Source organism: Diachasma alloeum, unplaced genomic scaffold (genome assembly GCF_001412515.2).
Source record: "Diachasma alloeum isolate Michigan unplaced genomic scaffold, Dall2.0 Dall_scaffold_00891, whole genome shotgun sequence".
Taxonomy (NCBI): domain Eukaryota; kingdom Metazoa; phylum Arthropoda; class Insecta; order Hymenoptera; family Braconidae; genus Diachasma; species Diachasma alloeum.
In genome coordinates, this window is record NW_021681012.1 from 220,015 (window position 1) to 234,197 (window position 14,183).

The following is a 14,183-nucleotide window of genomic DNA, read 5'->3' on the forward strand; positions in this document are numbered from 1 at the left end:
ACCGCGCGAATTAATTAACCCTTTCATCACTTCGAGGGAAAAAATCGCGAATTAATTAATCAAACCGCGAATTAAACCGTGAATTAATTAACCCTTTCATCACTCCGAGGGAAAAACCGCGAATTCATTAATCAAACCGCGAATCAAACCGCGAATTAATTAACCCCTTCGTCACTTCGAAGAAAAAAATCGCGAATTAATTAATCAAGCCGCGAATCAAACCGCGAATTAAACCGCGACCCCGCGAATCAAACCGCGAATTGAACCGCGACCCCGCGAATTAATCAACCACCCACCCACCCACTTTCATCTGACCCCCCTACTGGGCCCCAACGACCAGGTCGACGCCAAAAACGTTGCGCCAGAACCGGCATCACTACACTACTGTCTTTGAAAGTAAATTTTCGATTGAAAGCTTCTGATGGCCATTTTCAAAAATGGTTATTAGAAGTGGGTGAAGGAAAATTTGCGAATCAATTTGAAAAAGAGAATCAGGCAATAAAAATCCCTGAGGAAAATTTTTGCAAACAGAATATAATCAGAGAAATATATGGAGATAGAATTGAAAGAGGAGATAATAGCATAGAAAATTCTGCTATCCTAACAACATTGAATCAAGATGTATTAGATATAAATAACGAAATCATACAAAAATTGGATGGGGATGAATCTATATTCTATAGTGTAGATGCAGATATGAGTGATGATGACAAAAATAGAAATACTATTCCTGTTGAATATTTGAATTCAATAACTCCCAATGGGTTTCCACCGCACCGCTTAATATTGAAGAAAGGTTGTCTTGTAATGTTATTAAGAAATTTACACGTTAATGATGGATTATGTAACGGCACCAAAATGATCGTAACGGAAATTAAACCTCATGTACTCATAGTTAAAAAAAATTCACAAGAGCCGAGCAAAAGAAAAATGATATTGTTACCAAAAATAAAATTTATCACGTTGGAAAATGATTTCCCTTTCATAATCTGTAGGAAACAATTTCCAATAAGACTAGCATATGTTATGATAATAAATAAATCACAGGGTCAAACTTTAGACAAAGTAGGAGTTTATCTGAAAAGTAATGTATTCTGTCACGGACAATTATATGTAGCCTTATCAAGAGTAAGAGCCAGTGAGAAATTAAAAATATGTACCACTGAAGGCGGTAGGATTGAAAATGGAAAAGATGAAAATTGTTATGTGAGAAATGTCGTATACAAAGAAGTTCTAGAAAAATAATCATTAAATAAAAACTAATTGCCCCAAAAAAGTATATATTTAGTATTATTCTAATATAATTTTATATTCAATCATAAAATCTCTTCATTTATTCAATCATAAAGCTGAACGAAGAATGATATATTTTGAATGAATCAAAACGTTCAAATTAGGAGAAAACAAAATAATATAATTGAAAAAATGATGAAATTATAAGAATATAAACTAAACTAATCTAGAATGGTTCCCGGTAGCTTAGTCGGTAAGAGTGCCCGGCGCGTAACTGGGAGACCCGGGTTCGAATCCCGGCTGGGCGAATCAGAATTTTTTCTCTCTAAATTTCAATTCTATTTGAATTTTTTTTCTTTCTTATAGTTATTTAACTATATAACGCGCAATCTATAGGATTACATAAATTATTTATCCAGAAATTATTCTTATTGTCTAGGATACGTAATTTTTTTGATTGTAAAAGATAATGATTATTATTATTATTATTATTATTATTATTATTATTATTAATTGATGAGGGTACATAATTTTTTTTAATAGAGCGTTGATTACAATGTAAAATACTTTTGCCAGATAAGCTCTGAAAAGGTTTACTTAAATTTCTATGATTACAATTTTTTTTTTTTTATAATTTTTTTGAATATTTTTATAATAATGCGATCGTTACGTTTTGTGTCTGAAGAAAATAGTTTATGAAAGGATTGTAAAGACCGATCATTGAACAACCGGTGAAGCACCGTAATGCAGTACTGGCCACAAACATCAGACGATATATCTTGGAGTCTTTTCCGGCTCCATCCATATACATGGCAATTTCGCTTAAGACCCTGAGCGATTCTTGTGTCGAAGGGCGGCATTCCGAAGCTGTCGAAATAGATTCCTCGTCCATTTGAACCGAGGTAAACGGGAACCCAGTGGCTTCCTGCTTGGTTGTGGTTATCGGTGTTGATGATGATGGCACAGGGCCGAGACCATGTCCAGGGGACACGGTCAGCAACGTAGACGCCTCCAATTGATGCATCGGTATGCGGTATTACCTTGAGGAGCTCAAGTGTATTCATAAGACGATGGCACGCAGAACAATTGTTGTGGCCTTGTGACCCGGGTAGAAAAGGTTTATGGTGTAACACCTGCTCGGTTGTTTGGACGCAACTAACGTAATTGTGTAGTGAACCTCTATTAAATAGTTTAGTATTCTTTTTCAGCCACTGTACTCGACAATAACTTGTCTTGTTGAGTCAATTTCCAACAAATTATCGTATTCAGGATATAACAATTTACATTTTGCTCTGTTGCTTTGTTGAGTCGTACTCCAATACGAACACTCCCACTCTTTACGAGATTCCAATGACCGGCAGAACTTGCAGATAAATCGGGAGTCAGGTCAAAGGCGAATAAAGAAAAGCCATCGGAATATGCTAGACGAGAAATGTTATTTCCATGGTCACTAAAATGCGTTCCAGTCCCCGGAAATAAGGTATTAAAAGCTTCCACATCTAGGCACTCGTCAGAGGTAAAACTCGGTTGCAGGGGTTTCGTAGGTACTTGGCGTCAATCGACATTCAGGCATAAAAAGTTGATTCCAAAATTCTGGAAGTTGAAGGGATTCTTCTTCCTCGCTCCATTGAAACTGGCATTGTCGGCAAATCCAAGTATAATTCTTTTAGGCAGTTGGCCTAAAATTGCGTTATGCAGACCAAAAGATTTAACCTCAACACGGGTCAAGGGATATTTTTCAGTTGTCTTTGCAAGCGTTTTAGCGTGAGCTATCAATATTTCAGGGCTGAGTTTCACGCGTCGAACAATTAATGAGGCCTCCACAATATTTACTTTATAATTAAGTGTAGTATCGTCCATGAGACAATACTCGTCCTTTGCTCGGATAAGACGAACGCGTAGTTCTACAGCGTTCATCAAAAATTTATCTTGATTGAAAACGTCACAATGCAAATGTCCCAGTAGATCAAACGGTCTTCCACCTTTCGTAAATACTCGTCGAGAGATTAGGCCTTTATTTTTTTTCACATCAGCGCCCACAACTGCAGCGGTATCCATAGTGCCAGAGGTATCAGTTGACCATAGAGTCATTCCAAGATGCCAGGACTTGGCATCTTCTCCATAGTTTAGCAACGATTCAATATATGCTCTATAGGCGTAGAGGTTATTTGGCGGCGTAACAACGTTTTGATTGAAATATACATCCACTTGGTTGAACATTGAATGCAAAAAATTATTCACAGGACCGACGGAATCCTCAACAGCAGCAGTGCCATCGGGTCTCAAAATTTTCGCTCGAATTTTTATCATAGTGTGTGCCAAATCGATGTATTCTTCTCCATGGCCTGGTACGATGAATTCGATTGGGGCGTCGTCCGATAAAGTACACACAGGATTATAATAAACAAATTGAGAATTTTCAATACTCGTCTGCGTCGGGGGTATAGTGAACAGATCGAGCTCCGATTTCACGCACTCGGAAGAGTGTGAATGTAGAAACGACATGATGATTAGTTGAAAATATCGCATAAATGGCGAGTCTTTCACTTGGGTTTATTTTTCTTCACTTTTTTTCCTTTTTTCTTATTTTTTGGAATATTTCTCTTCTTTTTATTCTTCCTCGTTTTGGATGTCTTGGCAGACCCGCGTCCAGTGACCTTATGAGATGCGAGGCGTTTACGCTTTCTTTTATATCCTGATCCACGCATCATGGACCCAATTGTTTCCTGTGCCTTCCTTTTTAATTTTAATCCCGACTCCGCTAGCCAATCCTCCAGCGCCACCTTTAAGGGTTTTCCGTTTGTCACTACATCGCCTACAACGTTAATTCCCGCGTTGAGAGCTTCTTTACCGACTGCTCGAGCTGCACTACCGAGGAAGGNATCCACGCATCATGGACCCAATTTTTTCCTGTGCCTTCCTTTTCAATTTTAATCCCGACTCCGCTAGCCGATCCTCCAGCGCCACCTTTAAGGGTTTTCCGTTTGTCACTACATCGCCTACAACGTTAATTCCCGCGTTGAGAGCTTCTTTACCGACTGCTCGAGCTGCACTACCGAGGAAGGGCAGAATTCGACGAAAGAAGCCCCCGAGGAAAGCCCCAATTCCATGGCCACGTTGATAAAGGCTCCCAACATAGACTCGTCCGAAATTATTGTATCCCTCCACTAACCCTCCACCAGCCTGGTTCGCGTAATATGCAATGTAAGGACTCATTTTGCTCGTTAATCAATTCTCTTGAAATGAAGTGTCACGTTCAAGGGTCCGTACTCGAATGGTATCATTTCACCACGATTGCACCTTATATCTATTTCAATTGTGCGAAATGAGTATCTCATCAACGAAATATAATGAGGATTTGAAAAAGTAGCACAGTGTGTGGCTCCATATGTATAACCAGAAGCATTGAATGGTACCACTCGTAAAAGAGATGACTGCACATCACCTGTACATAGGTTACACAAGGGTCACTATAGATGAACAAGCTTTCAGGTAAACCCCTGGCCAGACTGGCAGGTAGATATCCCTCACAATACGGTTTTGCGTTCGTGAAACTGTGCACGCGCCTCTCAATCTCCAACATATCAGCCAATTTATCCGAAAAGTTGTTGAGTATTCTACCCAACAAGGCTTTTCACAAAGCCTTGTTGGGTAGAATACTCAAATTTTATATGATCCTTCAAGGGTGCAAAGTTATTCATGAAACCCACGAGATCGGTCAGGTCCTTGAAAACCGCAGTAGGTAGAAAAAATCTTTGTGGTAGATTTCCTTTGCCCTTATTGTCTTTTCCGCTACTAACAAAGTTGATGGAGGCATCTCTCCTATCACGTATATGTAAAAAATTACAAGGAAACTGTATTTCACTCAGGCCCACAACCCATTCTCCTTCCAACTCAACTTGTTTCGGGAGTAATGTTGTATATTTTGATGCTGTATTATCGGGATGATAGTCCATGCTGCTGTTGCTTGGGAGTACCATATAAAATTCGTTCCTCTTCATTTTTTTCCAATGACGTGCAGCTCTGACGCAGGTATCCACGAATCAAATTTATCAAAATATCCCTCGCAATGAACAAGAATTTGTTTACTTTTTCCTTTTCCTTTAGAGCGTATGACACATTCAATTACGAATTCATCCTTGTCCGTTTATTTATTGACAAGCACCAACTCTGGCTCGTAATAAAATCCTTCAATTTGTTCATCAGCTAAATCTTTCAGCTCGTATATTGGTAATGATTGTTTGAGGACTGCTCTCGTTATTTGGAATATTTCTTTACTCCAATTAGTCTCATATCATTTTTCAAAGGTGCCTTTCGCTCGACTGATGCGCACATAGTCCCCAACTTTGTATTTAACGGTTTCTTTACGAGATTTCTCCGACTTGTACCGATTTTGTATATTACGCCATGCATATGGAGCATTATCAATATTAACAATCGCAGGTGCCATTTTTATTGATGAATGTCTTGAGTTGTTATAAGAGTCGACAATTTGTTCCAACACATCCATACATTTATATGTTCGACTATGTGTAAAGTAACGCCACATGCGCTCCTTCAATGTCCGATTGAAACGTTCCACGATTGCGGCTTTTATATCAGGATTACGCGCAACACGAAATTGAATTTTTTTATCAGAGAAAAATTTTTGGACACTGCTAGCCATAAATTCTTTTCCCTTGTCAGTTTGTATACGAACAGGCACACGACCACCGCTCCTTCCCATTGTACGTTTAAAGCCCTCGAGTACCTGCGGTGCCGACTTGTCCTTCAATGGTTCAACCCAGGCAAACTTGCTTAAAACGTTAATTACCACAAGTAAATATTATTATTATTATTATTATTATTATTATTATTATTATTATTTAATTAATGCTTGAGGATACAAAGTCCCATTGCATGGGGAGAGATTATACAGGCATAATTGGTATATACATTATGTGCATTATATGTAAGATTCACGCTGAAACATCGGTTTAATTCGTTAACAGTATTAATTTAGCATGTACAACTTATGACTCTAATAACAAAGTTATATGGCGGGTTTGCCTTTTCTAGTTAGACATTTTATAAAAAAGTTACCGAAGATTTTTAAGTCGTGGAAATTACAACTAGATAAAAATATAATTAGATGAAAGTCGGTCAATGGCGATATGGATAGCTTTGTCAAGAACTCAGCTCGGAGATCATTATATTTCTTACATTGGGTTACAAAATGCTCAAGGTTATCAGGTTCAATTTGGGTGCAATCTGAGCAGCTTTTCCCAGGTTCAAATTTAATTTTTTGCTTCGATAAGTAAAAGGTGCATTGGTAGATGTTGGCGAGTCTGATTTGTGCAAGGATTCTTTTTGCAAGGAGGGATAATTCTTGACAAAGGTAGAGGGTGGGGTAGTTGTCACTGGGGGGAATACGTGGAATATTGAGTTGGCAGAATTTCGACTCTTTCCATCGTTCGATATCTCTATTAATCAGGATGTTTTTGTATTTTTCAAATATTTCATGAGATCTTATTTTCCATGCATTCAAGTTAGTACAATTCCATAGATCTGTGGCATCTGTTATAATGAGAAAGTTGCGGAATTTCGCCGTCCAGTTATAGTTTTCATCGCAGCAGGGTAGATTTGCAAATTTTATCAGCTGCATAAGACAGATCTTGGGGAGGAAGGTTTCATGTTTACTCATCATCTTTATAAACCAGTCCCAAGTTAGTTTCATAATTTTATATTCTAATTGAATTATATTTAGTTCGAGACGGATTGCCCAACCGGGTGTGCACCTGGGTAAATATAGGAGTCTCTTAAAGAAATTCAATTGACTTTTCTCGGTGTCTACTCCATGCTGCAATCCCCACGCAGGGACAGCATAGAGGAGGGTAGAGGTAACTATGCTGTTGTACAGGGTGATGAGGGTCTCCCAGGCACTAGCACCCACTCGAGCAAGTCCGGAGACGGTTGCGCTGGTGGCAGCCTTCGCCTTGGCGATGGCGGCCAGAGCAACGGAAGCCCCCAGTGCAGTCCTACATAATGGGACTCCAAGATACATGTACTTATTAACTATTTCAATATGCGAGTCTTTATAGCTAGTAAATTTCTTTTCGATTTTTTTGGTTCTGCCTGCTTTTTTAAAGGTCATGATTTTCGTGTTTGAGACATTTACACAAAGGCCATTTGTATCACAGAACTCCGCAAGAACTCGTAATTTAATCTGCAGATCAATGTGCGATTCAGCGAGGATTACAGTATCGTCTGCATACAACATCATTAAAATGTCGTCTATTCCATTTATGTTTACACCTTTAAGCCCTTTGCTTCTGAAGAAAAGTTCGAAATCTGATATGCACAGGGAGAAGAGGAGAGAGCTAAGGGTTTCCCCCTGTAGCACCCCCTCTGTCACCTCAAATTCATCCGAAAAATTATTATCTGCTCTGACTCGAATTGTGGCCTGATCGAAGAGGGATTTGATCACTCTTATAAACTTGGAGCTGACTCTGATTTTTTGTAATTTCGCCCATAATAAGTCGTGAGGTATGGAGTCGAACGCACGGCGGAAGTCAACAAATATCGCATGGACTTCACGCCTCGGCAGACGAAGTTGGAGGTGGATCGCCGAGAGCAGGGTGAAGATTGCCTCGGCGCAACCCCTCCCCCTTCGAACACCAAATTGTGATCCCGGCAGGACATTGTTGCCCTCCGCCCAGCGCTCCAACCTGTTTTTTAATGTGTAGATGAAGAGCTTGGTTATGTGATTCACTAATGCTATGCCCCTGTAGTTGGCTGGATCGTTATGGTCACGTTTTTTTTAAATCATGGAGAGGGTAACTTTTGCCCAGTCGGAAGGACAGGTCACAGTTGCCAGGATGATGTTGAATAAACGAAGGATACAGTCCAGCCAGCTATCTGGTAGAGCTTTATAAAATTCGTTGGAGATCTGGTCCGGACCAGTGGCTTTGCCATTCTTCAATTTGATCAGGACTGATTTTAGCTCGAACATGGTTACAGACGATTCAAGTTCTTCATTGGAATTGATTGTAGGGATAAATTCAGGCGGAAATTTTACTGGGTATACATTTTTATAAAAATCATTCCACACATCGACAGCGGGGGATTTAACAGAAGGAGGTTTCGGTTTCATAAGTTTAACCGCTTTTCAGAATTCTCGCTGGTCTTTGACATTATTAAAGGCTGATGTTATTTTATCTCTAAATTCATTTTGTTTGTACTTTTTGACTGCTTTGTATTTACGTTTACAGATATGATAAGTAGTGTTATATTCGGGATCAAATTTGGAGCGTATCCATTTATTTAGGGCTTGATTCGGTTGTTTCTTCAGCGATTTACAATCATGATCGAACCACGGCTTATTGGCATCAGGAAGAGCAGGTTTTTCAGAGCGTACCCTGATATCTTTGACCAGCCCGATTTTTTCAGAGGCTTCTAGGATAGCTAGGGAAAGTGCCTGAGAGATTTCGGTGGGGGAGGAGGACATGAGGGAACTTGGGAGCAATTCAGATGAAATCATCTCAGTTGCAAAATTTTGAGCAATGCTTGGAAGGGCTGGGTCCCACTTTAAAGCTTTACGATTCTCTAAGGGAAGGGGAACTAGTGGAGGGGGAGATTGTGGAGAGGGATCGTGAGAGGAAGTTGACAGGTCTAGAATAACTGGAAAGTGGTCAGATCCGAAATGTTCATGTAGCACTTTGAGATCCTTTATAAAATTAACATTTGTCGATCTGACCCACACCAGGTCTATTACACTACAATCTTTCATGCCAGAGTAGGTGAAATGAGCGGGTCTATCTCCTGTGACTCTACCATTGATTAAAACGAAACCATTTGAATTCATGAAATTCGTTAATGGGATAGCCCTCTCATTCAACCTGCAGTCATGATTGAACACATCAGCATAAAGACGGGTCTCCTCAAAAATTTCCTCATCAACAAGGTCAAGCGTGCCCACCCTAGTATTAAAATCGCCCCCGATTATAAGTAAATCAATCGAGTCATCATACTCTCAAAGCTATCCAAAAGAGTTTGCAAGTTAGTTAGGAATTGTTTAAGGTCTGCACTGGGTTTGATATATACATTACCGGATACAATATTGACATTATTATGAGCTAGTCTTGTGAAGATCCACTGGTCACACGAGCTGATGATCTCCATCGGTATTTTGGAAAAGGCAGAAAGGCCCCCACTTGGTCGACCCATCACAGAGTCCTTGGTCGCGTTCACCCAGGCATTGTTGAGATTGTGTAGGCAGCTAGGCAGGAATCGAGGGGTGTCAGTACACCATGTTTCGGAGATGTACAGGAGATCATGTTCTGGCAGATTTTGAACTTCAGCCAAATTACCGAGGCCGTGGATATTTCAGAAGGCAATGATAAAATTATGGTTTAATCGTTTTTTGGAAAGACCGACTGTCTGGAGTTGGGTTTATCTCTGGGCTTAGTGGCCACTACTAGCTTTTCCTCAACTTCATCCCAATTGTAAACAGTGCCATCGATTGAGAGCCACTTGTAGCCAGTTTTAACTGTGTTACCCCTTGCACGGAATTCCTTGGCTGCATCACGAAGTTTCTTGGCAGAGAGATGTTCTCTATCAGAGAAGTCTGGCTCGATGTAAATTTCTTTCCAAATTAACTGGTCCCTCAAGGATCTTTTCCCACTTAGGATTAATTGCTTCGTGGTCCAGGAGCCCAAGTGAACGATGATCAGTCCAGAATTTATTCTACGTATCGAGATAAATCTAGCATCAACCACTTTATCTTGTAGGCCGAAGGCCTGTCTTAAAAAGTCATTGGCATCTGTCCTCACGTTTGCTGGAGACGACTTCAGCCCCTTAATAACAATATTTAGTTTTCGAGAATCCTTCTCCAATTTTTCTACCTTATCGCGCAGGATTTTAACTTCTGGTGAGACAAATGATCCATCACCTGCCTTGAAGAAGTTCAATTTACTCTCCAGGAGATTGAATTTTGTTTGTATCAAGGCTTTTACTTCATCATTGGAAGCTTTGTTCTTCGTTTCCTCTGTTTTTAATTTCTCCCAGGCCATTGCATCGTAGCTCAATGGCATTCTTGTACTCCGTGAATTCATTTCGTACAGCTCCCAGGCTGTCGCTGTAAGCCTTCGATGCATCTTGGATTATTTTCATCAGCTCGTTGAATTGATCGGCGGAAGCTTTACGCATTTACTCAATTTGGTTGGCAAGTGCCTCCATCTCGGCAGTTTCGTTAGCGGGTCGAGGAGCAGAGGAGATTCTCGTTATTTCAGACTCCAGGTTCCTGCATTTCGTAGCGACCGATTCAGGACTAGAATCTGACGATGAGGACTTGTTAACGGCTCCATCGTGAGATCTTTTTGTAAAGCAGAAATCATATAATGAGACTTGTTTCGCATAAGCAGGCTTCTTGGTCTTTGCTGCTGGTGTGCTTTTAAATGACCTGGTTATTGCCCTTGGCTGGAGTCGCTGTGGGCTCTGTGTTGACAGAGCTCATTCAAGATGGGACGGAGCTGGGCCTGGGCTCATCACATGTACAAATCCGCTTAACCTCACAAATAGTCAACTGAAACTCATAGTTCTACTAGGGATAGCAGTTATCACTGTTCACTGTTGTTTATTACGCCCGAGTGACTATGACAGAGAGCTAATAAGTTTTTGCAATGGCAGAAACACCAAATATCAATATTATGTAAAAAAAAACGAGTAAAGACAGCAGAGCTACTTGTTGAACGTATATGCACGAATCTGATGCGCGCGCAACCCGCACAAATAAATATGAAATACCATCATTGTATGTCTTTAGTGATCTCAACTCAACCAAATCAGCCTCCCATACATCATCAATGTTTGTCACTGTATAATGTAACCGTGGAAATTCACGTCTGATAGGTCTGTGGAGTGTATAAGTATTCTGGGCATTAAGCCAGTTTTTTATTTCATTTTCAGGTATTTCTTTTTTGTGCTTTGACAAAATATTTCTAGCCCCCGTATATGCCTCCGGCTCTGGAGGGCTAAAATATGTCCTCGATAGTTTTTCTTCGTTTAAAACGGAAGCCATGATGATAGTCCTGAGTCCTCCACTTTGTAAGGAGGGTTTATGTGTGCTTTTTTCAAGTTTTTACGCGTACGATGTACAAGAGACGTACGGGGTGTATCACCTTTCCCTGTATGACACTCATCTATAAAGTCCTCGTTCTCCGAAATTTCAGGTTCTTTTCGACATTTAATAACTGGTAGTCCAGGGGGGGTCGATGAAATTTAGGATTGCCCAGAAACTCCCGAGGTGTGTTTAGACTTTGAAGATACATCGCAAAATGTTCCCATCCTTTAGCTGAATGTTTTCCGTGCTCTGACCACATCTTGTATCAGATCCACAATATTAACGCCAGTTAATGATGTCCCATCCAAAGTCACTTGTCCTTTTGCATCCCACTTAAGTCTTTTATTAGTGTCAACGGCGTCAATATATTCAAGTATACCTGAGGCTTTTCTTTGATATACTGCAGGTACAGTAGCCACAATAGCAAATGGATCGTATCGTTCGCTAGACCCCGTCTCGTTGGGGGTCTCCGTTTCTTGCACAGGTACTTTACTCTGCTGTGTATAAAACAAATACCTTCTCAGAACGTCATTATACAATTTCCATTTTTCATGATCGTCCTTGGGTTTTGTCGAATTTAAAATTTCCAATAATTGAGCATCCAATCGACTTGTAACGGTACCAGGGGTTTAAGCTGACGGTTAAATTTCTTTAACTAATTCAGTTAAAACACGGTGAGCATCATGTGTAAAATTTTTTTTTAGCCGTTCCACTCTACCTTCTGGTACCAGTATCATTTTTCGTGCATGCTCCATCGCTATACAACTTCTGAGATGAGCGCACTTATAAGCGGTCCCAATAACATGGGTAAAAAGGCACCGCCTTTCTGATTGATGATTTTTTTCTTGCTGGATAAACTCTGATTTTTATCAGCCAACTTCTTCAAAAGTTTTTTATGTTTGCACAATTTTGACTTTTCGCAAGTTTTCAGAGGAATATTTCCGTGCAGAAAATTCAGAGCACATTCACAAATGCAGCGAATCAAATCTTTATTAACGTGTTGTATTATTGCTCGTCGTAACCTAGGAGGAGCGTGAATGAGCGCGTGCAATAAGGCAGTATTCTTTTCTCCGAGCGACTTGCGAACACAGCCGCTTCCAGAGCGACTTGTCTTTGCCATTACACACGAACGACTGGTACACTGCGCAATGAGCCTCCTCCTTTTATATTGTAATCCTTCCGTGGAATATAAACAGTGATAGGGGTCGCTAGGGAATACATTGGTACGAAATCTGCAGTTTTCAAGAGTCGACTGTTTTAAATCAACCAACAAATATCCATGAGCCTCTGATGTGGCGTCAAAATAGGCTTCCTGTAAAAATTTCGGGTCCTCTGGGTATATCTGACGAGCCAAATGTGCTATTTGTGCACGATCTCGAGGATTTTTGAATACGACAATATAATTTGTATTCAATGAAATATCTCGTTGTCCTTTTCCTGGGTAGAATAAATTTTGAGATATAAACATAACATTGAAATTTTTGTGATCACTGCCTTTTGTGAATAAGTCGACTATTGCACCATTCGATGATTCACGCATCAAGTCGTCCACAACAACCAATTTTGGTTTATTATCATCAAAATCTCTGGATCTTGGTAAACCCTCTCGAAATTCGACAAAATTTTTGTCATAATCCGAATATCCATTCTGCCACTCAGCATAATAGAAAATCACTTTTTCAATCGGTGTATCACACATTTCTTTAATTTCTTTCAAAAATCTTTTAACAAAAAATGTTTTCCCACAACCTGTGGGTCCACAAATGATGGCAGTGAAGGGATGTTTCCACCTTGTATCCATGTTGCCGTCTGATTAAGGATTGTAAAAAACACGTCATTTTATACACTTGTATAAGATATTCAAAAAAGTAGTATGCATTTCAAAACGGCAGGAGTGTCGTAAGGCCCAAGCGTTTGACCTGCTGAGGGAGGCTATTACTTCATTGGTCAAGGACAATACGCATAGGCGTGTACAGATAAAATACTGGAGATATACACTTGTCCCCCTATGGCCAATAGTAGGACACTGACTTTTTCAAAAATAGGCTGATTTTTTTCTCATTTAGCCACAGTTTCCTAAAAGTTGTTCGGAATGACGGACCCAAACGATTTACCAGGGCCTAGTTGTGCTTCTAGAGGAAATGCGCCACCTCTGGAGTGCGAATTCGACTGGATCGATAATTTTAATCTTGACTTATTGAGTGATTTTGAAATTCAAGTTAATTTTGATGTGGATTTATTCGAGAGTTTTAACCCCGAGTTCTTTGATATTCAATATTGTGGTGGTAAAAATGTGATTAATGATCCTGAGGCGCTCAAAGCCGTTGAAGACTTTAATCTAGATTTACTAGATCAACACAATGGTATCACATTTTATGTTAATAATAATGAACATTTTTTTGTAACGGATATTCTTACCATTGAAAATAAATTCCGTTTCAGATGCTCAATTTGACCGAAATGAAGAGGCCCCACCGTCAGCTCTGAGAACAATACGAAGGTCACGCCAGAGGCTTCCTCGTTTCAAACTCGACACACATGTGATGGAGTTTAGAATTGACCCTGTGCTGAAGGTCGCAATCCGACCGAGTGGGTGGAAGAAGCTTTTCGAGATGTCTACAATAATATCATAGAAGCCGGTGGCCGCGGAATGAATCGAATGTGCGTCACATTCAATTTTGCAAATATGCAAAGAGACAAGGCATGGATAAGCCCACGTGCGATTAATGGATACGAGTTTCAAGATTTGTAGAATCTTGTGAGCTCTATTGCACAGAGCGCCAATGGTTTCGACTGTGCGGACACATTTTGGATAAAACTCCATGTAGCTGAAGCCCCTGCAGGTCAAGGA

At 40.1% G+C, this 14,183-nt stretch overlaps 1 protein-coding gene across 1 annotated transcript in view; it reads left to right on the forward strand.

Annotated features, from left to right (window-relative positions):
* The window catches only part of LOC107045220, a 13,247-nt gene extending 5,989 nt beyond the window's left edge, over window positions 1-7,258 (forward strand). The window contains exon 4 of the mRNA XM_015267406.2: window positions 7,025-7,258. Within this exon, the coding sequence (XP_015122892.1) occupies window positions 7,025-7,258 (234 nt within the window). The remainder of the gene's footprint in view (window positions 1-7,024) is intronic.
* The last annotated feature ends 6,925 nt before the right edge of the window (window positions 7,259-14,183 follow it).